The sequence below is a fragment of the Lolium perenne genome, chromosome 4 (assembly GCF_019359855.2).
Source record: "Lolium perenne isolate Kyuss_39 chromosome 4, Kyuss_2.0, whole genome shotgun sequence".
In the NCBI taxonomy this organism is placed as follows: domain Eukaryota; kingdom Viridiplantae; phylum Streptophyta; class Magnoliopsida; order Poales; family Poaceae; genus Lolium; species Lolium perenne.
The window spans coordinates 8,921,189-8,946,924 of NC_067247.2; the positions used below are offsets into that span (position 1 = coordinate 8,921,189).

General features: G+C 44.0%; 1 protein-coding gene across 1 annotated transcript; it reads right to left on the reverse strand.

Annotated features, from left to right (window-relative positions):
* Positions 1-17,714: 17,714 nt before the first annotated feature.
* On the reverse strand, positions 17,715-24,053 carry LOC127291725 (uncharacterized). Its single transcript, XM_051321038.1, has 14 exons — positions 23,784-24,053; positions 23,214-23,353; positions 22,981-23,114; positions 22,384-22,529; positions 22,109-22,188; positions 21,688-21,945; positions 21,001-21,111; positions 20,355-20,477; positions 19,391-19,512; positions 19,246-19,315; positions 18,908-19,000; positions 18,675-18,802; positions 18,319-18,460; positions 17,715-18,038 (listed from the first exon to the last, which is right to left on the reverse strand). The coding sequence occupies exons 1-14, from the start codon at positions 23,932-23,934 to the stop codon at positions 17,901-17,903; spliced, it is 1,836 nt and encodes a 611-aa protein (XP_051176998.1). The 5' UTR covers positions 23,935-24,053; the 3' UTR covers positions 17,715-17,900.
* Positions 24,054-25,736: the final 1,683 nt, after the last annotated feature.

Genomic DNA, 25,736 nt, shown 5'->3' on the forward strand with positions numbered 1-25,736 from the left:
TACAAAACATATCACAAATGCTCTCATAAAAGCTAGAGAAGATAAACTAAAACTTGAACTTCTATTCCTAGGAAGTTAGAAGATGGTTGGGAGCCCATCATTAAGATGAGGGTCAATGATTTTGATTGTAATGCTTTATGTGATCTTGTTGCAAGTATTTCTGTTATGCCTAAGAAAATCTATGATATGCTTGACTTGCCACCATTGAAAAATTGTTATTTGGATGTTAATCTTGCTGATAATGCTATAAAGAAACCTTTGGGGAGGATTGATAATGTTCGTATTGTGGTTAACAATAACCTTGTCCCCGTTGATTTTGTTGTCTTGGATATTGAATGCAATGCATCTTGTCCCATTATATTGGGAAGACCTTTTCTTCGAACTGTTGGTGCTACCATTGATATGAAGGAAGGTAATATTAAATATCAATTTCCTCTCAAGAAAGGTATGGAACACTTCCCTAGAAAGAGAATGAAGTTACCTTATGATTCTATTATTAGAACAAATTATGATGTCAATGCTTCATCTCTTGATAACACTTGATTCACACTTTTTGCGCCTAGCTGAAAGGCGTTAAAGAAAAGCGCTTATGGGAGACAACCCATCATTTTACTACAGCACTTTTGTTTTATATTTGAGTCTTGGAAGTTGTTACTACTGTACCAACCTCTCCTTATCTTTATTTTATTGCATTGTTGTGCCAAGTAAAGTCTTTGATAGTAAAGTCAATACTAGATTTGGATTACTGCGCAGAAACAGATTTCTTGCTGTCACGAATTTGAGTAGAATTCTCTGTAGGTAACTCAGAAAAATCTGCCAATTTATGTGCGTGATCCTCAGATATGTACGCAACTTTCATTCAATTTGAGCATTTTCATCTGAGCAAGTTAAGTGCCCCAGAAAAATTCGTCTTTTACGGACTGTTCTGTTTTGATAGATTCTGCCTTTTATTTCGCATTGCCTGTTTTGCTATGTTTGATGGATTTCTTTGTTCCATTAACTTTCAGTAGCTTTGTGCAATATCCAGAAGTGTTAAGAATGATTATGTCACCTCTGAATATATGAATTTTCAATTATGCACTAACCCTCTAATGAGTTTGTTTCAAGTTTGGTGTGGAGGAAGTTTTCAAGGGTCAAGAGAGGAGGATGATACAATATGATCAAGAAGAGTGAAAAGTCTAAGCTTGGGGATGCCCCCGTGGTTCATCCCTGCATATTTTAAGAAGACTCAAGCATCTAAGCTTGGGGATGCCCAAGGCATCCCCTTCTTCATCGACAACTTATCAGGTCACCTCTAGTGAAACTATATTTTTATTCAGTCACATCGTATGTGCTTTACTTGGAGCGTCTGTTTGTTTTTGTTTTGTTTTTGTTTGAATAAAATCGGATCCTAGCATTCTTTGTGTGGGAGAGAGACACGCTCCGCTGTTGCGTATGAACACATGTGTTCTTAGCTTTATTCTTAATGTTCATTGCGAAGGTTGAACTACTTCGTTCATTGATATATGGTTGGAAACGAAAAATGCTTCATGTGGTAATTGGTATAATGTCTTGAATAATTTGATACTTGGCAATTGTTGTGCTCATATAGATCATGTTTAAGCTCTTGCATCATGTACTTTGCACCCATTAATGAAGAATTACATAGAGCTTGTTAAAATTTGGTTTGCATGATTGGTCTCTAGAGTCTAGATATTTTCTAGTTAAGGTGTTTGAACAACAAGGAGACGATGTAAAGTCTTATAATGCTTACAATATGTTCATATGTGAGTCTTGCTGTACCGTTTTATACTTGAGTTTGCTTCAAACAACCTTGCTAGCCTAGCCTTGTATTGAGAGGAATTCTTCTCGTGCATCCAAATCGTTGAGCCAAAAACTATGCCATTTGTGTCCACCATACCTACCTACCACATGGTATTTCTCTGCCATTCCAAAGTAAATTACTTGAGTGCTACCTTGAAAATTCTATCCTTTGTCTTTGCAATACATAGCTCATGGGAAAATAGCCTTAAAAACTATTGTGGTGAAGAATATGTACTTATGTATCTTATTTCTTAATAAGTTGCTTGTTGAGCGGTAACCATATTTCTGGGGACGCCATCAACTTTTACCTTTGTTGAATATCATGTGAGTTGCTATGCATGTTCGTCTTGTCTGAAGTAAGGGTGATTTTCATGATCAAATGGTTTGAGTTTGCATATTGTTAGAGAAGAACATTGGGCCGCTAACTAAAGCCATGAATCATGGAGGAAGTTTCAGTTTGGACAATTAATCCTCAATCTCTTATGAGAATTTTATCTGTTGTTAAATGCTTATGCATTAAAAGAGGAGTCCATTATCTGTTGTCTATGTTGTCCCGGTATGGATGTCTAAGTTGAGAATAATCAAAAGCGAGAAATCCACACTAGTAGGAAAATCCTTATAGGCGGAGCTTAGTTCTGTGGCGCACCATTAAAAATGCGCCACAGAAATTTATTTTGTGGCGCACCAGGCGAGGTGCGCCACAGAAATAGCTTAATTTTGTGGCGCACCAGCGAACCGTGCGTCACAAAAACTTGGTGGGCCCCACAACCTGTCACCCCCAATCATTGGTTTTACTATTTCTATGGCGCACGTACCCCAGTGCGCCACAGAAATTCCTTATTCTGTGGCGCACACAAAAATAAGCTATTATGTGGCGCAGTTTGCCTGGTGCGCCACAGAAATAAGGTATTCTGTGGCGCACTGTGTTCGGTGCGCCACATAAATAGCGAACCAGATATACAAAAGTGAGCCAACCTCCCACCTACCACACTACACAAGCCATTCTTCTTCCTCCATCTAGCTCGTCCCCCCTTCTCTCTCATACCATTTTGGCTCTACTTTTCACTTGCTTGGGTATTTATTGCACTTACTTTGGTTGATACTTAATTGGAGTTGAGGAGAAGGCTCTCCATACTCTCTCCTCCTCTCGAACTCATCGATCGCGGTCTCGTCTCGGTATCGAATCTACAAGGTGAGTAGTTGGAGGAGACATACATATGCTTGGAGGAGACATGCATATGCTTGTAGATCTTGTGTGGCCGTCGTGTGTATGGATGCTTGTTGCAGGTGAAGCGCTTGTGTGTGTGCCGGTGTGGTGCATGAATGTTTGCCGAAATGTTGATTCATTTCCGTTTCGGCAAATTTTGCACTACCCATATGTCCTACCTTGAGGAGAGGTCATGCCGAATTTTTCCGCTCCATGTAATACCTTGAGGAGAGGTACGGCCCATGCATGTGTGTGCATTTGTTGTGGTTCTAATTTCCTGTTCTATGTATACCATTTGCAGGCAAGCATGGTCCTCTCGATGAGTTCCGCTCGAATCTCTAGATACAAGATAGACGCGAAGGAGGACATGATTCGGAACAATAGGCGCCAGATAAGATGTCCGTGTCGATCATGCAAACTCAAGCGCTGGATCAACCCTGATTCCGGACAACTGGAGGAGCACCTGCTGAGGCGCGGTTTCATGCAAGACAACCAGGCGCGGCCGGCCCCATCAAATGGTGCGCATGAAGACCATGTCGAGCGAGATGACTATCATCATGAAGAAGACTATCATCATGCCGACGGGGACTATCATCATGAAGAAGAAGTCGGCGGAGAAGATCATCATGAAGAAGAAGATGTCGGCGGAGAAGATCATCATGATGAAGAAGAAGATTCCGGCGCGACCCTGCTAATTTCGGCCTTGCGGGACTCTCATGTTCAAGATCTTCTCCTCCAGGAGACGAGCAACGATAGAGTTGCAGCTAGAGAGAGAACCAAGCTGTCGCAAATGGAGAAAGACGGGATGACTCCGATCTTTCCTGGGTGTCGTCCGCAGGATACGCGCTTGCATGTAACGCTTGATTACCTGCAGATGAAGACGCAGAACAAGTGGACCGATTCCAGCTTCAGCAAGAACTTAAAATTCTGGCACGATCGTCTCCCGGAGGGGAACACACTGCCAAGTAGTATCGAGGAGGCCAAGAAAGTCGTGTGTCTCCTTGACCTACAGCACGAAAAATACCACGCCTGCATTAATGATTGTGTGATTTATAGGTGCGAGTACAAGGACAGAACCACATGTCCGGTGTGTGGCCACGGACGGTACAAGATTGGGAACAAGAAGGTATCTCGAAAAGTGGTATGGTACTGTAAGGGTATTTTACCCTTATCCATTATTTTGGTATCTATGACACCGTGCTAGAGTATTTGGACTAATACATGCCTACAAGATGACTTTCAGGTATTAGCCAAAGAGGTATGATGGTTTAGCAATGGAACAAAAGGCAACGGGAGACCCCCCCAATTCGACGAAAAATCAGCTAGTTTTTCTGAGCCAGGCCGGTCACAGATCCGGTCGGACCGGCCCTGGCACCGGGCAGCCCGGTCGCCAACCGGACCATGGACCGGTGCCATCCGGGCGACATCCAGTAAAGAAACGAAGCCATCCGGCGCGTCCGATCACCAGCCCGGTTTCGGACCGGCTGCTCGGTCCACGGCCCGGCTCGACGGCGCGCTGACCAGCGGCCCGGTCGGCAACCGGTTCTGCGCTGTGACATCCGGGCCACATCCGATAAGCCCGAAGCCTGCCGGTCAAGTCCCGGTCCAGCTCCGGTTGGAAACCGGCCGGCCCGATCTGTGGCCCGATCTGACCGGTGTGGACCGGCTGTCCGGCGCAAAATCCGGTTGACCGGGTTTCTCGAAGAATCTGCTGATGTGGCAAGTGACCAACGGCCGTATTTAGAAGAACACTATAAATAGGTCTTCTCCTACCTCTGAACAGTTAGGCACTACACTACAAGCTGTTCTTGAGCTCTCTCTCTCATACTCCATTGCTAGAAACACCAAAAGCCTCAGATCTCCCTCCTCCTCCACCCAAACTCAAATCCCTCCGGGGAATCATTAGAGGAGGACCCGATCTACCGTTCTACCAAGCCAAATCTCATTCCCCCTTGTATTCATTGAGAAGCTTGCTTCCTAGGGTTCCTTGGAAACCCTAGGTAGGCAAGAAGGAGTCCGGAAGCATCCGGCCGTGGATTTGCTCCGGGCAAGATTGTGAAGGTTTGGAGGCTACCTCAAAGTCTACCACAAGTGAGTGAGCTATTCCTTCGTGGGATAGGCTCCGAGAATAGGGTGAGCCTTCGTGGCGCGGGGAATCCTTCGTGGGACCTCCACTCCTCCAAACGTGACGTACCTTGTTGCAAAGCAAGGGAACACGGGAATACATCCTCGTCTCGCGTGCTATCGGTTATCTCTAACCGAACTCCTTACTTGTGATTTATCTGCCTGTGAGAGCCTTCGTGCTCGAGTTAGTTGTATCCTCATATAGGTTGCTTCACCTAGTTTGCATTAGGCTCATCTTTATATTCCGCAAAGCCTAATATTGCAAAGAAAGAATTAAAATTTGTAGAAACCTATTCACCCCCTCTAGGTTTACCATCTCTATACTTTAAATTGGTATCAGAGCCTGGACTCTTATTAAGGGCTTCACCGCCTTAAGAGTGAGATGGATAAACTCTTCGAGGGTCTAGATGAAGACTCTAACCTTTCGGTTAAAGAGATGAAATCTAGATTCTTGGCATATGAGGCCGAGAAGAAGAAAAAGGAGGATGAGCTACAAAACCAAATGGCAGAAATGACTGCCATGCTTAAGAACCTAGCTGCGGGTGGAACTTCTAGTGGGGCTTCGGTCTCTAAGGAGTCCTACCATGATGTTAACTATAACTATCCTAGAAACACTTCACCCATGCCTCATATAAACCATAGTGGGACCGTTCCCCATTACGATGGAACTCACTTTCCACATTGGAAATCTGCTATGGAATCTCATATTCGCAGTGCGGTGTGGAGCTATGGGAGCTCATTGTTCATGGATATCAGGAGCCACAAGATCCCACTCGGTTGACATCCACCGAGTTCTACAACCGTCAACTCAATGCATCCGCACGTGACAAGATTAGAAGTGGCATCAACCGCAAGCTTCTTGATCAAGTCGATGACATTGTCTCCGCTAAAGAGTTGTGGGATCGGATCGTAGTACTACAAGAGGGAACCGATTTGATCCAATCAGCTCTCTATGAGACCGCAAAGCAAGAGGCCTACCAATTCATGATTCGGGATGGAGAATCCATATTTGATGCCTATGCTAGGCTTGGTGCTCTGAAAGTAAGGGTCAAGGGACTTGGTGTTGAGAAGTACAATGACGGATTTGAGATGAACGAAGCCTTCATAAAATCCAAGGTCATTGCTATGATTGCCGTCAAACAAGAAGACACCAACCTTGGACTCAACTTGCAAATCATGACCAAGAGTGCCGATCTCAACTCCGATGATCTAGTCTCCTATGTGGCCGCCAATGAAAGCATGGCCATTGAAGGGTTGAGGCTCAATGCAATGAACCGTGTTGATGAAGCCTCACACAACCATGAAGCGTCACACAACCTTGCTCTCAAAGCTAGAGCCGACCATGAAAGCAAAGAAGACTATGAGATTGAAGAAGATGAAGAGATGACTTCAACTAGTGACATTGCTACCGACTTTGCTTTCTTTGCCAAGAAGTACAAGGCAAAGTTCCCAATGCTCCTCAATGACAAGAAGAAGAAGAGAACTTGCTACAATTGTGATGAAGATAACCACTTTGCAAATGAGTGCCCTTATGAGAAAAGGGTAGACAAGCCAAAGTTCATCAAAGGGGTCAAACCAAGATTGAAGCCGAACCCAATCAACGATCGGTACAAGAAGAACAAGGGAAGAGCTTTTGTTGGGGCCGAGTACTTGTCCGATGAAGAAGAGGAAGATGAGGAGAAGGAGGCCGGAGTGGCCGGTTTAGCATACTCTAAGCCCGGGTCACTCTTCACATATGACTACTCCAAAGATTACTCCACGGAGAATGATGTTGGCTCTTCCTTCATGGCAAGAACAACTCAAGATGATGACTCAGATGACTCTCCCTCCTCTCCAATCATTGGCTCTTGTCTTATGGCAAGGGAAACCAAGGTAATGGAACCTCCACCTTCCCTATCTAGTGTTCTTGATGATGAAAACGAAGATCAAGAAGAATTAACTATGCTTAAGGAACTCTATGATGTTAGATGCACCCTTCGTGGTGAAGCTCTTGTCAAGTTTGATTTCTTGATGGACTCACTCAAAGAAAAGGATGAGTCCATTGAGGAATTAGAATATCAATTGAATGAGAAGGAACGGAGATTCAATCTCCTAAGACAAGAGCTAAAAACCGAAAGGTGCATATCTCAAGGCCTTAAGCAACAAATTGAAACTTATGAACTTGATAAAGTTAAGGACCTAGAAACTATTGATAGGGCTCAATTATTGACCCAAGAGCTCAATGCTTCAAAGGAGGAACTTGAAGTTGCTCATGCTTCTCTCACTAGGGATCTTGACCACCTTGAAAGAGCTAACAAGCTTGTCAAGGATGAGCTCAAGAAACTTGGAGAGAATCATGATCTACTTCAAGAATCCTACAAAAAGGCTCTTGGATCAATGAAGGATCCCATTGATGTTGAAAAGCTTGCTTGTTCCTCCATTTCCTTTACTAGTGAGCATGCTAAACTTGTTGAGGAACATGTTCGTTTACAAGAGGAACTTTCTTTGCATGTTGAGACCAATGCATATCTTGAGTCCTTGGTGACCAAATATGGTCTTGACTATCATCCTAATGAATCTTCTTGTGAGCAAGCATCTATTCTTGAGGAAAATGTTAGGCTAACAAAGGAACTTGCAAAGTTCACCACCGCCAAGAACAAGATGGGATTGGATGACCTCTTGAGTAAGCAAAGGTCAAACAATCAAAAGTATGGACTTGGATATACTCCCAAGTCTCACAAGAAGAACAACTACAAGAAGGAGAAACCCGCTCAAGATAAGAACAAGAAGGTCACTAACAATGGCAAAGCCTCAAAGGGCAAAGCCACTAGTGGTGCCCACACGGGGCCAAACGATCACTATGCATTATTTGTTGATTATTATGGTGATGTCTATGCTAACTATGTTGGCCCTCCTAATGGCTATGCTTATAGAGAGTACTCAATTTGGGTACCAAAAGATATTGTTGCCATTGCAAAGGAACCCATTAATCGATGGGTTCCTAAATCCTCTACTTGATCTTGTAGGGGTATTCCTCAGGTGGTCCAAAATGGGTGTTTGATAGTGGATGCACCAATCATATGACCGGAGGAAAAGGTGTGCTTGATCAATTCATTGAAGATATCCACAAGAAGTCAAGCATTACCTTTGGTGACAACTCAAAGGGAAAGGTACTTGGGTATGGCAAGGTAGCAATCTCTAAGGACTTGTGCCTTGAGACGGTTATGCTTGTTGAACACCTTGGCTATAACTTACTTTCTATATATCATCTTGCCGATGCCGGTTACAATTCATATTTCACTAAATATTATGTGCAAGTCTTTAGGAGTGACAATCTCAAATTGGTCCTTGTTGGATTTGTGGAGAACAACCTTTATGTGGTTGACCTCTCGAAAGAGAGCCCCTCCTTCTCCACATGTCTAATGGCGGCCAAGCATGACGAAGGATGGTTGTGGCATCGCCGCCTTGGTCATGTTAACATGAGGAATCTTAAACAACTCCTAAAGGGTGAACATATTGTGGGACTAACCGGTGTTTCTTTTGAGAAAGATCGTGTTTGTAGTGCATGTGTAGCCGGAAAGCAACTCAAGAAGAAGCATCCCATCAAGAGTATTGTTACCACATCTAGGCCTTTGGAGCTCCTTCATTTGGACCTCTTTGGGCCATCACACTATGATACTCTTGGTAGAAGCAAGTATGGACTTGTCATTGTTGATGATTACTCAAGATACTCTTGGGTCTTTCTCCTTAAGTCTAAGGACGAGACCCATAGAGAGTTCATCACCTTCGCCAAGAAAGCTCAACGTATGTATGAATCCGAGATCAAGGCAATTAGGACCGACAATGGCACCGAGTTCAAGAACTACACTATGCAAGAGTTTGTGGATGATGAGGGCATCAAGCATGAGTTTTCGGCGCCATACACCCCTCAACAAAATGGTGTTGTTGAAAGGAAGAACCGGACTATCATTGAGATGGCAAGAACCATGTTGAGTGAATTCAACTCACCCCACAACTTTTGGGGAGAAGCCATCTCTACGGCCGTCCACTACTCCAACCGGCTCTTCCTCCGTCCCCTCCACAACAAAACCCCATACGAGCTCCTTACCGGTAACAAGCCTAATGTCATGTATATTCGTGTCTTTGGATGCAAATGCCTTGTTAAGAACAACAAAGGAAAGCTCGGTAAATTTGAAACTAGAACCATAGAGGGTATATTTGTTGGATATGCGGAGAACTCTCACGCCTATAGATACTACAACCGGTCCTCCGGGACTATTGAAGTATCTTGTGACGTGGTGTTCTTGGAGGATAATGGCTCCCAAGTGGAGCAAGTTGTTCCATGTGTTGCAGTAATGATGTTGATCCATCTAGTGCCATCAAGCATATGGGCATTGGACACATCCGGCCCATGGAGGTTCATAACGATGATCAAGATGATGGAGTAGATGTCTCAAGCACGCCACAAGTAGAGCCTAGCTCAACTCAAGCCGAACCATCAAGTGCAACTCAAGAACCATCCTCCACTCAAGATGAGTCTCAATCCGAAGAACAAGAAGAAGATCCTCATTCCATGGAGCAAGATCATGATGACGATCAAGAAACATCCTCTACTCATGATCAAGCTCAAGTGGTCCCTCATGATCAAGTACTTGCAAGAGATGAATTCATTGATCATGAAGGAACCATTCGGAAGATCAAGGCCGCTACAAGGGCAAGTGACATGAAAGTGGATCAAGTCCTTGGTAGCATCTCAAGAGGAGTGGTAACTCGTAGACACCATGCATTACTTATCACTTATTGTCAACATCATGCTTTTGTGTCTAGTTTTGAACCACTTAAGGTACATGAAGCCTTGGTTGATCCGGATTGGGTAATTGCCATGCAAGAAGAATTGGAGTGTTTCACTCGTAATGAAGTATGGTCTCTAGTTGAGAGACCCAAGGATCATCGCATCAATGTCATTGGGACCAAATGGGTATTCAAGAACAAGCAAGATGAGAATGGCATTGTTATACGAAACAAAGCAAGGTTAGTGGCGCAAGGGTTTGCCCAAATAGAAGGTATGGATTTTGAGGATACCTTTGCGCCGGTAGTCTGTCTTGAAGCTATTCGTCTTTTGCTTGCATTTGCATCTTTCCACAATTTCAAATTATATCAAATGGATGTGAAAAGTGCATTTTTGAATGGTCCCCTAAAAGAAACCGCATATGTGGCTCAACCCCGGGTTTCGAAGACCCATGCCGACCCAACCACGTGTATTTACTCCATAAGGCACTCTACGGTCTCAAGCAAGCTCCACGTGCTTGGTATGAGTTCCTTAGGGATTTCTTACTACATGATGGGTTTTGCATGGGTACGGTCGATTCCACCCTTTTCACCAAGCGGGTTAAAGGGGTGGCCTCTTTATATGTCAAATATATGTTGATGATATTATTTTTGGTGGAACTAACCCCAATCATAACAAAGCTTTTGAGCTATTGATGACTAGGAAATTTGAGATGTCCATGATGGGAGAGTTGAAGTTCTTTCTAGGCTTCCAAGTGAGGCAACTTGCAAAAGGCACCTTCATCTCTCAAGAAAAGTATGTGAAGGACATGCTCAAGAAATTCAACATGACCAATGCAAGTCCAATGAAGACACCCATGCCCGTAAAGGGGCAACTTGGTTCATGTGACGGTGAGAAGGATGTGGACATAAAGGTATACCGCTCCATGATAGGATCCTTGCTCTACCTTTGTGCCTCTAGGCCGGATATCATGCTAAGTGTAGGGATGTGTGCTCGTTTTCAATCCGCTCCCAAGGAGAGCCATTTAGTGGCGGTCAAACGGATACTAAGATACCTTGTTCTCACTCCTACTCTCGGGCTATGGTATCCAAAGGGGTCAACCTTTGAACTCATTGGCTATTCGGATTCCGATTGGGCCGGTGATAAGGTTGATCGGAAGTCTACCTCCGGGGCTTGCCAATTTATTGGCCGGTCATTGGTGAGTTGGTCATCCAAGAAACAAAACTCCACCGCCCTATCCACCGCCGAAGCCGAATACATATCCGCGGCATCTTGTTGCACTCAATTGTTATGGATGAAGCAAACCTTGAAAGACTATGGTGTGTCTCTTGGTACGGTGCCTCTTCTTTGTGACAATGAAAGTGCAATAAAGATCGCCAACAACCCGGTTCAACATTGTCGCACCAAACATATTGACATTCGCCATCACTTCCTACGTGATCATGTTGCCAATAAGGATATTGATCTCACTCATGTGGGAACAACCTACCAATTGGCGGATATTTTCACTAAGCCTTTGGATGAAGCCCGCTTTGTTAACTTGAGAGGAGAACTTGGTATTCTTGATCCTAAAAACTTGGATTGATTAACTTCTTGCACTATATTCTTGCATTTATCTTGCTATCTAGCTTAGAGGCATAGCACATATGGGGATAGTCATCTTACCATGTCTTGGTATGATGCATACCTATGTGTGCAACATAAATAGACCCAATGTCATTATATGGACCCAAGCATGTCTCTTCGAGGTCTCATGACATTTGCGCTTTCACATAGGGGGAGTAATCCCGCCCCTCCTTGAGCCTTCATTACAACTTGATTTGACTATATAAGGCCAAATGATCTTATTGCAAAAAACTATTTCAAAATGCTCTTATGATTCTTGATATACTTCGAATCATGCCCATTGTAGCTATTTGTATCTTGTTTGCATTTTCACTCCAATGGGTATGCCTAGAGAACTTTGTGTTTTCCAATCCCATGTCTATGCTCATCTCATCATCGTCTATCTATCTATATGTACATGTCATCATATGAGCACTCACACACATTTACACAAAGAATAGGGGCAAAACGAGGCAAAATGACACATTTTTGGGAAAATTGTCTCTGGCCGGTCACTGGCCCGGTCGGACCGGCCTTTGTGCGCGGGTCGTCACATCAGCAGCCCGATCGGACCAGGGTGCCCGACCGGCCGTGCGGGCTGTTATGTTTTGAAGAGGATACCCCTTGGGGATCTTCTTCCTCATTATCCCCCACCTCTCAAACCTCCATGGCCGCCGCCTCCACCATCTCCACCACATCCTAGGCACTTCCCACCACTAGATTCTCTCCAAACTTCACACAAACATAGATCGGGATCTCGCAAGCATCTTCACCAAAGCATTTGGTCCCTCTCAAGCTAGTTTGGGAGATCGTGGGGATTTGGTCCTCAAGTCTTCTTCACGAGTTCCTCTTGCTCACTTGGGCCAAGAGGACAATGTCTTCGGGTAAATCTTTCTCCCTATCCCTCTCCCTCTTGCTTTCCCTCTCCCATTGCCCATTGTTGAGGAAAGTTGAGAAAAGTTAGGGTTAGGGTTAGGGTTAGTAAGTCCTCATGCCACCTAGAGTGTCACACCCCTCCTATGCACATTGTTCACTCCCCTGGTATAATCTATGTTCAAGTTTGTGAGTTTTTGCATGATTTTGTGTCGAATTTACGGGCAAACATCACAACTCAGCATGACCCGGTCTACAGCCCGGTCAATCCGGCCTCTCGACCGGCTGGTCCGGCGTAGCCGCCTTCGGTCAATCGGATGGCTAACCTGCTCGCCTGGTCTGTCGTCCGGTCGACTGATCCTCTGCGCCGTCTCGCCCAGCCTTTTTTCGCATAATCTCGTCGAGACACTTGAACATAGGCTATGCTTTTGGCTTCCTCACATATGCCGATGACATGTACACTTACCTCTTTGCTATCCTCTCCCTATTATGCTGATTCACGGGTGATGAAAGGACCGATGCGGACTTTGCCCCCGTCGCCAAGAGAGGGAGGCGCTCCGGGAGTTCCACCCGGCGCTCTCGGTCGTGCTCCTCGGACCACGGGTGGCAGCTCAATCGGGGGCGAGAATCAAGAGATCTCGCCAATAAGAGGAAAGATAAAACAGGCAGACAGATGGTGATGAGGTCCTCCCAGATTTCCATGTTGGTAGTGTGCATATTGGGGCATGGAGAAGACTCGTAGAGTCCAACCCCTATCGCTTTGAGGAACCCACTTACACGAGGGGGAGATCAATTTTTCTCGGACCAACACACAAAGAAGTCATGTGGGAAGAATTCTATGACTCCCGCGAGTACATGAAGAAAGGCACCATTGTTATGCCCAAGGCCATCAAGGATGTCATTGGAATGTATGAAGCCACCAAGTTCCGCTTTGTGGTTGCGACCTTGAGGCGGATGGGGTTGTATGATCTTATGTGCTTGACACCTGCGATGGGTGCTATTGTCCAACCTTGGTGAGACAGGTTCCACTGCCACGGTCTTTTTCCATGATGATGCGGCTCGGACTATGACTTGGATGACGGGCAAACAGCAATACACTTGCAACTATCTTGATTTCTCGTGAAGCCTTGGGGTTTGGTGGAGGGCGTACTTCTCGGCTTCAAGATATATTCTCGCAGAAGTTCAACCGTGGGGACATTGCTGGTTGCTATCCGCCGAGCCCACACCTGGACCTCCCACCATCTCCGGGATGTACTACTCCTACCTCTTACTTGCCAAGCTCTTCCGTGAGACTCTCATCGACCAAGTCCGGCGATACAAGTGAATGCCGTGCATATCATCTCGAACTTGATGTACTACTGTCTCCCCGAGCACCGGCAACCTATTGATGGCTGTGATCTCATCTACTGCGAGTTACGCGCTGTGTTCGCGAGAGGTTGACTCCTAACCTTGCCCGATGCGTTCACCGCTCATCAACAAGGTTGTGCCCGCACCTCTCAATACTTTAGGTGAGCGGGTCGGGATGGAAGCGTTCAAAATCCCTGCCCAAGGTGATAACCCGGATGTTCCTGAAATGATGCCTTCTGAGCGCCGGTCCAAGGCACGCCATGACCATGCTAGCTCCAGCTCCTCTCGTCGCCCACAGCGTGGTGTCGCACGGTTCTTCTCTCGCTTATGGCGAGATGTGCAAAACTACACATGATGTTGCACATCAAAGTCTCTCTTTGAACCAAGAGACAAGGAGGCGCCAAAATGAGTTCATGGCTGCTAGGAATGTGCCTATCCCTCCTCCCCGGCCCCGAGTTGGAGCCTGTCCATGCACAAGACTGTGAGATGCCTACTCTCACCGATGAGATGTTCCGTAACTTTGATCCTTCTCTCGTACTTTGGTGGTAGATTTGCTCATGCACCTCCCGCCGATGATGATGATGAAGAGGATGATGACGGTAATCAGGATGATGATGAAGAGGATGATGATGAGGATGATGATGACGAGGATGACGATGGGGATGGTGATGGCAACTCTCCATCCGCGGTGCCCCACTTCTATTGATGGGACGCTAGCATCTCTCCTCTTTTCTTCGCCTTTTTGGTGTTCCGATGCCAAAGGGGGAGAAGAGAGTAGAGTCTAGAATTACGGGGTTCTTTCGTTGTCACAAGCCATGGGAGTTGCTTTATTTGGATTTTATATGGCTTGTGCGTATTTGCTTTGATTTCTCAAGAACCATTTGCTACTTTGAATGATTCATGTATGGATATGTATGGACGACTATTATGTGTGCTACTCTATGTTAGGATAATTATGCTTTATGGATAATCATGCTTTATGCTTATATATGTTGATATACTTGTCCATACCATGCTTGTTTCCTAAAGATATTGGGGGAGCTTCTCATATTCCACAAATGGTGCACTTTGCATTCAAACGCAAACTCTCCAAGTGCACACATTATGGGGGAGCTGTCGTAATATCTTCTATGGAATCAAGGTTTAGAGCTTATCATAATATCTATGTGTTACTCTAGCTCGGTTTGTCATCGTATACCAAAAAGGGGGAGATTGTAAGGGTATTTTACCCTTATCCATTATTTTGGTATCTATGACACCGTGCTAGAGTATTTGGACTAATACATGCCTACAAGATGACTTTCGTGTATTAGCCAAAGAGGTATGATGGTGTAGCAATGGAACAAAAGGCAACGGAGACCCCCAATTCGACGAAAAATCAGCTAGTTTTTTCGAGCCGGGCCGGTCACGGATCCGGTCGGACCGGCCCGGCACCGGGCAGCCCGGTCGCCAACGGACCCTGGACCGGTGCCATCCGGCGACATCCGAAAGAAACGAAGCCATCCGCGCGCGTCCGGTCACCAGCCCGGTTTCGGACCGGCCGCTCGGTCCCACGGCCCTGGCCGAGGCGCTCGATCGAGCGGCCGATCGGCAGCCGGTTCTGCTTTGTGACATCCGGGCCACATCCAAGAAGCCCAGCCTGCCGGTCAAGTCCGGTCCAGCTCGGTTGGAAACCGGCCGGCTCAGGTCTTGCCTCGACTGGCGTGGACCAGCTTTGTCGGCGCAAAATCCGGTTGACCGGGTTTCTCGAAGAATCTGCTGATGTGGCAAGTGACCAACGGCCGTATTTAGAAGAACACTATAAATAGGTCTTCTCCTACCTCTGAACAGTTAGGCACTACACTACAAGCTGTTCTTGAGCTCTCTCTCTCATACTCCATTGCTAGAAACACCAAAAGCCTCAGATCTCCCTCCTCCTCCACCCAAACTCAAATCCCTCCGGGGAATCATTAGAGGAGGACCCGATCTACCGTTCTACCAAGCCAAATCTCATTCCCCCTTGTATTCATTGAGAAGCTTGCTTCCTAGGGTTCCTTGGAAACCCTAGGTAGGCACGAGGAGTCCCAAGCATCCGGCCGTGGATTTGCTCCGGGCAAGATTGTGAAGGTTTGGAGGCTACCTCAAAGTCTACCACAAGTGAGTGAGCTATTCCTTCGTGGGATAGGCTCCGGAGAATAGGGTGAGCCTTCGTGGCGCGGGGAATCCTTCGTGGGACCTCCACTCCTCCAAACGTGACGTACCTTGTTGCAAAGCAAGGGAACACGGGAATACATCCTCGTCTCCGCGTGCTATCGGTTATCTCTAACCGAACTCCTTACTTGTGATTTAATCGCTCGTGAGAGCCTTCGTGCTCGAGTTAGTTGTATCCTCATATAGGTTGCTTCACCTAGTTTGCATTAGGCTCATCTTTATATTCCGCAAAGCCTAATATTGCAAAGAAAGAATTAAAATTTGTAGAAACCTATTCACCCCCCCCCCCCCTCTAGGTTTACCATCTCTATACTTTCAGGTACTTTCCTATCACTCCCCGTCTGCAGCGGTATTTCGTGGACCCTAAGCTTCTTCTGATGGTAAACCTAGTTGTCATGGTAAGAGTCGTCCATGCCAAAGTCGGTGGCGCGGAGGCGGGTCTTCTTCCATTCTTCCATCCCAACCGCATGCCCATCCGCTAGGTTGGCCCAGTAGTCGTCGGCGACCTCGAGATAGCCCTTGGTGAGCAGGTCAGCCTGGTCCCTGGCAAGTTTTAGTCGGGCATCTGGATCTTCCGTAAACAGGTCGAAGGCAATGATCAATGCGGTGGGGAGCTCATAGCGCGGCTTCCTGCCGTCGCGACGGCCGAGGTTGTCAGGGTGGCTCTGCACGAGGATCCGATCAATGGCTGCCTCCAGTTGCTGCTCGTCTAGCGCCGCGGCACATGGATATCTTTCCACGGCCCACCTCACATGCTCCCATTGTTCCTCCACTGGTATCTGGTCCAGAGACACCATGGCGATCGTCTTGTTCTGTTGCAGATGGAAGGTCAAAATCCTTGTCCAGCCCAGCGAGTCGCCGTAGAAAGCCAAAAGCTAGCTAGCTCGATGCAACCTAACTCATATTATGCAGTTTCCAGTTTGAAACTGAAGCCGAAGGGACAAAGCTAGCTAGCTTGATGCAAATTTCTATCTGACAAAAGAACTTACATATACAGCTATTATCCTTATGCAAATTTCTATATGGCAGGCAATGAATAGGTGAAAAAAAAGATGTTTTATTAGGATCCAATATTAGGTGAACAAAAAATGTTTCCTTATAATATATTTTTGGTATCTTTTTGCTGCAATATTTTATTTCATGTGAATATGGGTTGGGCTTGGTTGGATATCCAAAAGGACCAATTTATCATATCTTTTTGGTTTTCTATTTGTGGTGGTTGTTAGCGAAAAAACCACTGCAAGTTTAAAGTTGCAAAAACAACAGATTTTCTCGAATACATATCTCAAGTAAATTTGATGCATTTTTAATGTCCTTTAAGGCTCCGTTGATCCAAACGATTTTAGAGGCCATCAAATCATCTCACATCATGACCTCATTCGTGCTACTAGTAATTTTTGTGAAGATAACATCTTGGCATCTGGAAGCTTAGGAAAAGTCTACAAGGGACAATTGAGCAATGGCTTGGTGGTTGCAATAAAAGTTCTTCACATGCAGCAAGAGCAAGCCATCCAAAGTTTTGATGTTGAAGAAAGCCAAAGCTGAGTACGCCAAGCAGACAGCAACCACATCACATAGCATGCCACAGTGATCGTTCTCCTTTGTTGCTTGCTACCATCTATCTATCAGTTCTTCTGCAATTACAACGGCTGCGCACTGTGCCTTCTGGAATGGGCAGAGAGGCTTAATTGTATCATGATATAGATTGGGATGTATTGCTATCTACGACTCTGGTAGGTCATATGTTCCAAATAAAGCACACAAAATAACATCAGTAATCATATCTACGAAGCATAATTGGGCAGCAGAGCTATGAAGTTTTATACAGATGCAATGGCACGTGTCTTGCTCACATCACTTGTGTTACGTACAGCTTAAGTACACACCAATCTCAAGTTCGATCGCTTTGTCCAAGCTTATTGCACGCTGTTAGCAAATCAGTTTTTCGTATACGTACCTTTGTTAATAGAATGATACTACAGTCTACACGGGAGCAGGCTGAGAGACAGTCCTATCTTTTGCAAGAACAGGGGTGCATTGTTGTTGATGAAGGGCAGAGTAGCGGAATTGCTGGACACGCTCGAGATACAACGGGGTCTGCATTTCTATGAGCCGAGATATCTGCGAAACAAGACGCATATGAGGTAACTCTATACATGACACTAAGTTAACAGTGTGGGGCAGTTGAAAAGAGGTACTCCAGGTACATGCCATGAAAGTAATGACAGTGATTCTAAATAATTTACGGTCACCACATGAAAGTCATGTGGTGGAATAGGGTGAGCTCTTGGAACTTATTCCAAAGGTCATAGTGCTAATGGGGCTTTATTAGTAATTCTGAATCATCTCCAGCAAGTAGCAACAAACATTATATAGAAAAGGTACTATATTAGTTACTTACCGCTCTCCGGAACGCGAACATTTCTTCTTGACCAGACAGCATTGACACAAGACCTTTAGCAGATGGCCCTACACCAACCTTGCCTTCTGCAAAGACATCCCTCCTTAACTTTGTCCCTTCGGCTTCAGTTTCAAACTGGAAACTGCATAATATGACATCTGTTGTGAGTAAATGAATGATCATTCTTGATTGAATTACAACTTGAATGGCTTTGTATTCAAAACATTACAGAGGAATAGAAAGATGATATACAACAAAGTTAGCCATTTTAAGCACGATTTACAGGACTCAAAAATGTTACTTGTACTTCACAAATGTTGTTAGTGCATCGTGTGTATAAATGTAACTATTATTACCTCTCTAAATCAAAAAGTGGTCCTTCTTCAGTTCCTTGAAAAAGATCATCAATAGATGAGATAGCTAAGCATATAAGACGGCAGTGATGATTGTACAGCTCATCAATAAGGGTGATGAATCTTCTTGCCTAAATGAGGATAATATTAGAAAAAAAATATAAGTTCATTGGGCATACACGAATTATTATGTACTTAACAAAGCCAGCAGATCAGAAAAGCAACAGATCAACAACCTTGTCACGGATCTTCATACTCATTGCTGGAAGGTCTGTTATGAAAACTGTATGGTAGTTCTTGGCTACTGCTATGTAATCTGCAGCTCCGACCTAAGCATTGAACCGAGCAACACAAATTGATATTCAGCATAATCAAAGCATGTCTTATCGAATCTATTAAAAATCTCTCTGTGTATGGCATTAGAATTCAGTTCCAAATTCATACACGATAAAGGAAGACAGATACTACTACATATATCATTTCTATCAAGCCAACAGTGACATCATCATGAATATAGTTTCCTTTTCCTTCTATTGGATTATAGATAAATGTAAGCTAGAGAATGAGATATTACTGGGCGGCCACATAAATACTCGAAATCAAACCTTGCCACACCACTACAACTTTGAGGAATCTCAAGAGATCTGTACATGTAACATTAAAGTTAATATAGCCCACAATCATGTAATATTGGTACAGAGATGATTTTCAGTACAAACCTTCCAAACATTACAGGAATTGTAACTGCAGTAATGTTTCCTCCTGTCTGGTTAGTTATGTCATGCCACATAGCCTCATACATACTCCTTGTGTCAGATGTAATAGGCCAAAAATAGTGAATCTGCAGTATTTTGCGAACAAGTTACATGAAAAAAAATACCAGGTTAAAATAGGGAAATATATACAAGCAGAATAAATATCAACTTTTTGAACAAAACGAGCGTAAATCTGTAGTGCATTCAGAATAGGTCAAACCTTATAAGTTTCATATTGGAATTATAATAGGGATCAGAAAGTGTAGCTTATATGCATACTTGACTTCACACATAGAATATATTCTTGAATCCCTTTCTTACAACCAACTTGATAACTAAAAATTTACAGAGCATCACCAAAGATGAATATATTATTACAGCCACTGTTAATTTATTAACCTCATGGTACAAAAGGGAGTTAATGTTTTCTTGTATACAAACTACCCTGCATAGCTAGACGACAAAGCCCAAACTTCGACAATGGGATTGGGTCCATTTAATTACTGTGAACAAGGCAGAAGATTTCAAGAGAATGCCCACCAGATGATTTGTAAACTAAACTAATATGTTCAAATAATGTGTTCTAATAACCTTAATTTGCCAATCAAGTCACTAAATTCTAGACAATTTAAGCATATGCATACAAAAGATTGGAATATCATATGAACTACTCCCTCCATCCGAAAAAGGATGTCACAGATTTTTCTAAATTTAGATGTATTCATACAAAAAAAAATTGTCCACATACATCCAAATTTTGATAAATCTGCGACATCCTTTTTAGGGACAGAGGGAGTACTTATTTTCAACCTGCTATCAGCCTATGTAGTATGTTTATCACCAGAACATGAAAAGCAGAAGTTTTATCCAAGTCTTAGGACCAAGTGTCATAAATTCCTTATGTCACTAACAAAGATTACAAGGCAACCTGAGTTGAGCCGTCTGTTGGAATAAGGCGGCGATAATCTGTTTCAGTTCCAGCCAGAATTTTGTTACAGGTCTCGTCCAACTTAGATAGGAACTCAAGGAAGATTTCCCGTTGCATCCCATCCTACAAAAAACAAGAGGGAGGAGTGAAATGATCAAAGACAAATACAGAATTATTTTAGTTTTAAGGTACATATGTATCCATAAAATTAGAACTGAGCTTCAGGAAGTGTCTTTCCATTTCTTATACATGGATGCTATGTTTCAAAATAGTTAAATAACAACAAACTTCTATTCAATGAGTTCAAAAGGCCACATTATCTTTTGCCAGTTCTGTATCTAGAATTAGGAAACATAAAGATGAACTCTAGTTTAGCTCCTCTACACATTTTCTACATTGTTACTCGTTTATAACAATGAGGCAACTTCGCGTTCTTTGCCATTTGATCTTTATTTCACATCCTGATTTAAAATTGTGCAAAGTCATTGTTTGTAGGAACAAAAGTTCTAGTTAGAGTATTTCAAATGGACATTTTCAGCAGGTTAGAATGTATTTATGCCTTTCACTTCCACCTTCTCCATTTGGTGAAAACGTAAGTGTTCACTGTATTTCTCAAATAGAAAATACTAAGCACAAAAGTACCTACCTGATTCAGATCTTCCGGTGCCTTATTACTGGTAGCAACAAGGACAGTTCCCGTGCTTAATAGTCTGTTCAGAATACCAGACAGGGCGACAACAGCAAATACATCAATAGTCTGCACATATGCAGCTTATTAGTACATTAAAATCTAGAGGCTGCAGAATTTATTGAATTTACAGTGACAACTAAATATTGTATAGTAAGTGCAAGCTAATATGGTAGACAGAGTAAAGTAGCAATAGGTGCTCGTATAAGTTTTTTCCTCAGAGGTGCACGCATTACATTAAAGCACAAGACTTAAATTAGATGTAAGAACTTATCAAGTGTATTAACCTCACAAAAGCTATCTCTATCTAAGAAGTTGAAATTAGGATTATGCTAAGTTATGTGGGCATCAGTGTACAATCTAATTTACCATCATAAAGATAAATTGTCACTTATTAAAAAATTACATAGCGAGTATGCTACGCTCATATGTACTGTGGACTGTAAGAACTATAAAAGAGGTGACATAAATAAAGGAAAATAGATTTGAGAAATTCTACCTACAAGACTATCCGTTGAGTAACTGGGAAAATTGATTAACTACGGGAGTAATCTGTTAAGAATGATGCTAAGTGAGATGTAAAAAATGGCAGTTTTCTTCAAGAAGTCAGAAAAGGCCATTGTCGGAAGTGTGAAATTCAGGTACCTGTATCTCGTCAAAGCATAAAATGCTAGCACCACATTTATTTGCTTGTCTATCAACAAGGAACTTATCAGCAACAGCTAAAAGGATATGCTTTTGCTGTGTATCTTGTTTGTACTTTTCTTCTCCAATCAGCCACTCCTTTATTTTGGCATCGAAAGGGAGGCCTGATATCCAACTAAAACTAGTCGAGTGAATAGACTTGTCATCATCACGTCTCTTCCACACATCATGCATATGATCATTTATTTCAAGCATAGCCTGCATGAAAGAGTAATTCAACTTTACACAGATCCTAGAGAGCAGGATCCAAACTGAAATATGATAATCACCAAGTTGATTCACAGAACTCTTGTGAAGCGACACATGTACTCTGTTTTGCCATCTAGCCAAGCCACACGTACATGATTTCTACATAATTTACCTCATGAAAGTGAAACCGCCTCCTGTGTTTGATGACACCTTCAGTGGCCCCATAAAACATGTCCATCAACATTGTCTTCCCTGTGTTAGATATAATACAAATTAAATATTTCGCCTGGGTCAGCTGTTTATGAAGATCATTTTATTTTTCAAAATACTGTATAAACTTGCTTGGGAAAAAGGCTTTGATGTTGTTGTTGTTGATACAGGAGAGAACTTGACTAAAAATCCCTAACTCTAAGCATGCATGCCAGGTGAAATTATTGATTAGCTTACCACTTCCAACATTCCCGTAAAGGTATAACCCTTTTGGAGCAACAGGTGCGACTGGTTTCTGGCCAACCAGCGTATCTAGTTTCTTCTCTCGGTTCAAGTACGAGACCCATCTTCCAACTCCAGGTTCTATATTTGCTCTCCTTTTTCTGGTTGAATCAGCAAAAGATAAGTTAAACAGCGACATTAAAAGCAGTGGAAAACATGAGTTTAAACAGACTTTATAGGTTGCTGATCTGCTTAGTTACACTGTTGACAGTTCTTGGAACATACATGTAAATGAGACTTCTAACACCTAAACAAGCAAAATATCAGAGTATGCATAGTGCCAACATTGTTTCATCATCTATTAATAAATTCTCCTTTTTTATGAAAAGAGATGGTAGTCAAGAACAAACTGGGTAAGTAAGGGATAAGGAAACTTCATCTATTTGCACGAATGGCTTACTAAAACGGTATCAGTAGGCAATACTAATATCATTTAAAAGAGGATTCAGAGTCATGCATGAAGAGCGCCACTGCTAAGTGAAAACACATAACTCTTGATAATAAGAAGCCAAAACACAGAAAGTGAGCCCAGGCAAGGAGACTGAACATTACCGCGAGATCAACTTATCGAGAAACCCCCTCTTCTCGTCGATCCACACCCCGTCATGCTGCTTGCCCTCGGCTTCCTCGAGGAGGAGCCTCCGCCGCTCCTTCTCCCTGGAGCTGTCCCACGTGGACAGCTTTGCCTGCACTTCGCGTAAAGGCGCACACACTCAACAATCTCCCTGAACAAACGACGCGAAATGCACCTAGCTAGCGGCACTTGTCGCGATGGGGCAACTCACATGGTAGTCCTCCATTTCCATCTCGTACCGCTCGAGCTTCTGGAGCAGCGTGTCCAGCTCGGACGCCACGGTTTCCTGGTACGGGTCGTGCCTGAGCCTCCCTTGGCTCACTAGGTCCCTGTATAGCGTGAGAGGGCCACCTTCAGATACAGAAGGCGATGGTATGAGAATACAAAATCAAGCCGAATTTTTCAATAAAATCGAAGATCGCGCGGAGCGACGTAGATGATCACACTTGTCCATTAATTATTATTCAGTGCCACACTTGCTCTTTTTCATCACAGTATTTGATATGTTTTCGAATATTTACGAAATAGCACACACATAAATTGTATCACTAGTACATGGAATTATTGTTTCATTTTATTAGTTATACAATGAAAAAAATTAGGGCCCCGTTTTAGAGGAATTTCTGGAGACGGCCCTGACCCTGACTCGGTGGGTGGGTGGCGAATGGTGGGAAGGCAGTGATGGAATTAGAACCATGATGAAACTTGTTCGGGCAGAGCTGTGAATGACGAACATGGTACTGCACTGCCGCTTCAGAGAGACAGAGTGGGAGAGGGATACCTGGTTTGGGGCCGTGATCGGCGGCGTGGTGGAGGCGACGGGGGAGGGGGAGCACGGCGGGGGGCTGCGGGCGCGCGGGAGGCACATCGCGGGCGAGGCCGGCTAGGAGGGCGGCGGATCGGCGGGGGAGACCGCCGCGCAGCCGGAGCATCGTGGCAGCGGTGGTGGTGGTGGTGGGGCGAAAGCGTACGGCGAGGTGGTGGTTAAACACCCAACCGCGGCCATGTCGGGCACGGAGGCGGGCGACGCGGCCGCTCTTCTCACCGCACACCCTGGGCTAGAGGTCCAGCCCTTTTCGCTTGGCCTACCTACCACCGAGAAGAGCCCGTGTGGGCCTTTTATTATTTCGTCAGGCCCGTTACAGGATATGAGCAAGGGATATAGCTCATAGTAACTCAATCAATCTTGGATCTTCGTTTAGAACCGGCCGTAGAGAGAAATGATCATGCATAGTCTTTAGTTCAAGAGGCGGCGGCCGGTCAACCTCGACGTTGTGAACTAATATTCAGATTCAAATGGCTTGATGAACTTTGTTGTGTGTGATGTTTCTAACATTCTGCAATTTCTTAAATACAAATCATTCAAATTTTAGTGGGATCAAGAATGAATATTCGGTTGTCCCTAATTGCAATCCCGTGCCCCTCCGGGCAGCGATGTCGTCCGGCAACAGTGGAGAGAAGCCAAAATCTCTCTTGTACATAGTAGGGCTAGTCTAGGATTAGATCTTGGAGAGTTAAGACTTCATGCATGTAGTTCGCTCAATGCCTAGTAGTTTGGAGTGCTTCACTAGTGCTCGCGGGGTCTGACCTGCGACTTCTGATGGTGACCCTCTTCTCTGTGGAGCTCATATGGTTGGAGACGGAGGCGGAGAAGAGCTTCACTGCCGACATCTCCTTCAGTAAGCCTGTTGGGTCTCCAGATATTTTTCTGGGGGCTTGGGGTTGTGTTGATGGCGCTGGATCGAGGCTTTTTCTCTCTTCTTCAGCCATCCCGGGGATGGACAAGTGGAGAGGTGGGACGATATCCTCTGTCTATTTGCATCCAGGGTTCTTAGGCTGGGGAGTTACTCAGCTGGGGACGCGCGATAGTGACGGTCAGTAGGCGGCCCTCCTCGGCCACAATCAAGTGGCTTTTCAACCTGAAGGCCACATGCCACCTCAGAGGCTCTTTAGCTCCAGTAGAATGTACAACAGAGATGCTACCCCAAGTGGTTCATCCCCGGGATTGGCATCGCTGCTCCGGCTATTGATCTTGTCACGGGGATGCGGTGGAGAAGGACTCGGGGGATTCGATTGCTTTCTCAATTTCTATTAGAGGTTCATAGTGTAAAAGTAAATGTCTTTCGACGTATATCGGAATATTCCAACAGCGGACAGTTGGTTCCAACTATGAAGCCGCCTCCGCAGGTTTGCATGCCAACTTTGTAGAGTTTCTTCAAAATGTAGTTTTCTTAAAAGAACTAACTTTAGATTTTTAGGAAATATTAGGAATCATCAAAGGATATTTTTACAACATTTAATAAGTGAAACCTCTCCAACCTAAGGATATTTATTACACAACTTTCAGTTTTGTCATTGTTCATTTTAGCTTTTGTTAGAGTTTTTGTTGTGTTTTTCTTGCTTGTTATAAATTTAAAAAACTCATAAAAATTACTGTAATATGCATGCCAAACTATGGGGGGCTTTCTGGAACCTCTATCTTTGAAGATTATGCCAAAACTAAGGATGCTTTCTACGAATATCGTTCAACCAATGAAGAAAAAAAAGAATGGATGACTTGCTTCAACATCTTAACAATTTTTGTATGTTTTTTTTTTGTGACTCAGATGATTTAACTTGATGCACTAAGAAAGCTTTTAAACACTCTCAATATCGATGTAAGCATAATAGTGATCCTATAACCGCTTCTTACTAAGACTATAAATTTGCATGCCATCATGTAGAACAAGCTTAG

What these genes read in the sequence shown, in the direction of transcription:
- LOC127291725 (XM_051321038.1), bottom strand. Translation starts at nt 23,934, where the DNA reads ATGCTCCGGCTGCGCGGCGGTCTCCCCCGCCGATCCGCCGCCCTCCTA. An exon ending in CTCGATAAGTTGATCTCGCG is followed by an intron (nt 22,530 to 22,980) that starts GTAATGTTCAGT and finishes TGATTCAACCAG; the next exon opens with AAAAAGGAGAGCAAATATAG. An exon ending in GGCGGTTTCACTTTCATGAG is followed by an intron (nt 21,946 to 22,108) that starts GTAAATTATGTA and finishes TCTTTCATGCAG; the next exon opens with GCTATGCTTGAAATAAATGA.